This window comes from Natator depressus, chromosome 1 (genome assembly GCF_965152275.1).
Source record: "Natator depressus isolate rNatDep1 chromosome 1, rNatDep2.hap1, whole genome shotgun sequence".
NCBI lineage: Eukaryota > Metazoa > Chordata > Testudines > Cheloniidae > Natator > Natator depressus.
In genome coordinates this window covers 4,819,229-4,821,081 of record NC_134234.1, presented here as the reverse complement: position 1 = coordinate 4,821,081, position 1,853 = coordinate 4,819,229, and the positions used below count along the sequence as shown (strand labels likewise).

The window sequence follows — 1,853 nt, the reverse complement described above, 5'->3', positions numbered from 1 at the left end:
CGTAACTGTCAGGGTGGTTAGGCACTGGAATAAATTGTCTAGGGAGGTTGTGGAATCTCTATCACTGGAGATTTTTAAGAGCAGGTTAGATAAACTCCTGTCAGGGAGGTCTAGATTGTGATTGGTCCTGCCGTGAGTACAGAGGACTGGACTTGATGACCTCGAGAGGTCCCTTCCTGTCCTATGATTCCATGATTCTCTTGGATCCCAATGTTTTGCTTAGTTTCTGTCCATGCTTGCACTGTGAGCAGGGTTTCACAGAGCTGTGTACCATGATGCCCAGGTCCCTGTCCTGAGTTCAGACAGTTAAATTAGGATCTTGTGAGGTATTTGAGGGGTTTACGTTTTCCCCTCAAATTGGCATAAACGTTGCAGTTATTAACATCGAAATTCACCTGCCATCATGTTGCCCATTCACCTGGCTTGGTTAGCTCCCTCTGAGGACTTCTCTGGGCTTGACTATGACCTAAATAATCTGGTGCCATCTCTAATGTTGCCACCTCACTGCTCATCCCTCTTTCTAGATGGTAATAACTATAAAATATTTACTGTACTATTTGTTATAAACTGTGTTACTCCATGGCTGTGCTTCTCTCCCTTTGCAGACACCTTGAACATTTCTAAGCCCAATCAATGCATCAACCTCATCTCATGGCATCTTTCAACCTCACCCCCTCTGACCCTTCAACATTCATCCTTATGGGCATCCCTGGCCTGGAAGCTGCCCATATCCTGATTTCCATCCCTTTGTCTATGTTCTACATTATCAGCCTGTTGGGAAATTTCATGGTTCTGTTTGTTGTAGGGAAAGAACAGACCCTGCACAAGCCGATGTACCTGCTGCTCTGCATGCTGGCGCTCACAGACATCAGCACGTCTACCTCTGTTGTGCCTAAGGCACTGTGTATATTTTGGTTCAATCTGAAAGGCATTACTGTGGATGGTTGCCTCACCCAGATGTTCTTCCTTGATGTTTTTTCTGTTATGCGCTCATCTATCCTTGTGACAATGGCCTTCGATCGCTACGTTGCCATATGTAACCCTCTGAGATACTCCACCATCCTCACCAACGCACGAATAGCTAAGCTAGGGCTAGTGGGTTTGATAAGAGCTGTTCTCTTCATTCTGCCCCTGCCCCTGCTTCTGAAGGGGCAGCCATTCTGCACCAACCGCATTATCCCCCACACGTACTGCGAGCACACAGCTGTGGCGAAGATATCCTGTGGGGACATCACAGTCAACAAGATGTATGGCTTGGTGATAGCAGTTACAGTTATCGGGTTAGACCTGATGCTCATTGCCCTGTCCTATGGTCTCGTCATCAGGGCCATCCTCAGAATCTCCACCAAGAAAGCCCACCTGAAAGCACTCAACACCTGTACAGCCCACATCTGTGTGATACTGATGTCTTATACTCCCTCCCTCTTCTCCAAGTTGACACACCGGCTCGGTCAGGGCATCGCTCCCCACGTTCACATCATCTTGGCCAACCTCTATCTCCTCATTCCCCCCATGCTCAATCCTATCATTTATGGGGTCAAAACCAAAGAGCTTCGTGACAAAGTGGTCAAGTACATCTGCAGAAGGTGATCGCTGGGGGCCACTGACTTTAAACCTGAATAACAAGAGGAGGAAGGCTATCTCCTCATCAGTCAAGTACGCTCTGTTTCATTTTGGCTGAGCTCAGCATTGTGGAAGTTCAGTCTGAGAATGTCTTCACACCTAACATCATATCACTCTATCGCCAAGCACTGCTCCTTGTGTTCATGAATTCTCTCTGTCTTAACATCACCTGATCTCTTTCAGTGTCACCCATCAGCCCGCATCCCTATACTCACTGTCACTCAGACTTT

At 47.3% G+C, this 1,853-nt stretch overlaps 1 protein-coding gene across 1 annotated transcript; it reads left to right on the top strand.

The window, feature by feature from the left end:
- The first annotated feature begins 651 nt into the window (after nucleotides 1–651).
- Nucleotides 652–1,590, top strand: LOC141976948 (olfactory receptor 52P1-like). The gene has a single exon (XM_074938151.1). The coding sequence runs from the start codon at nucleotides 652–654 to the stop codon at nucleotides 1,588–1,590; it is 939 nt and encodes a 312-aa protein (XP_074794252.1).
- Nucleotides 1,591–1,853: the final 263 nt, after the last annotated feature.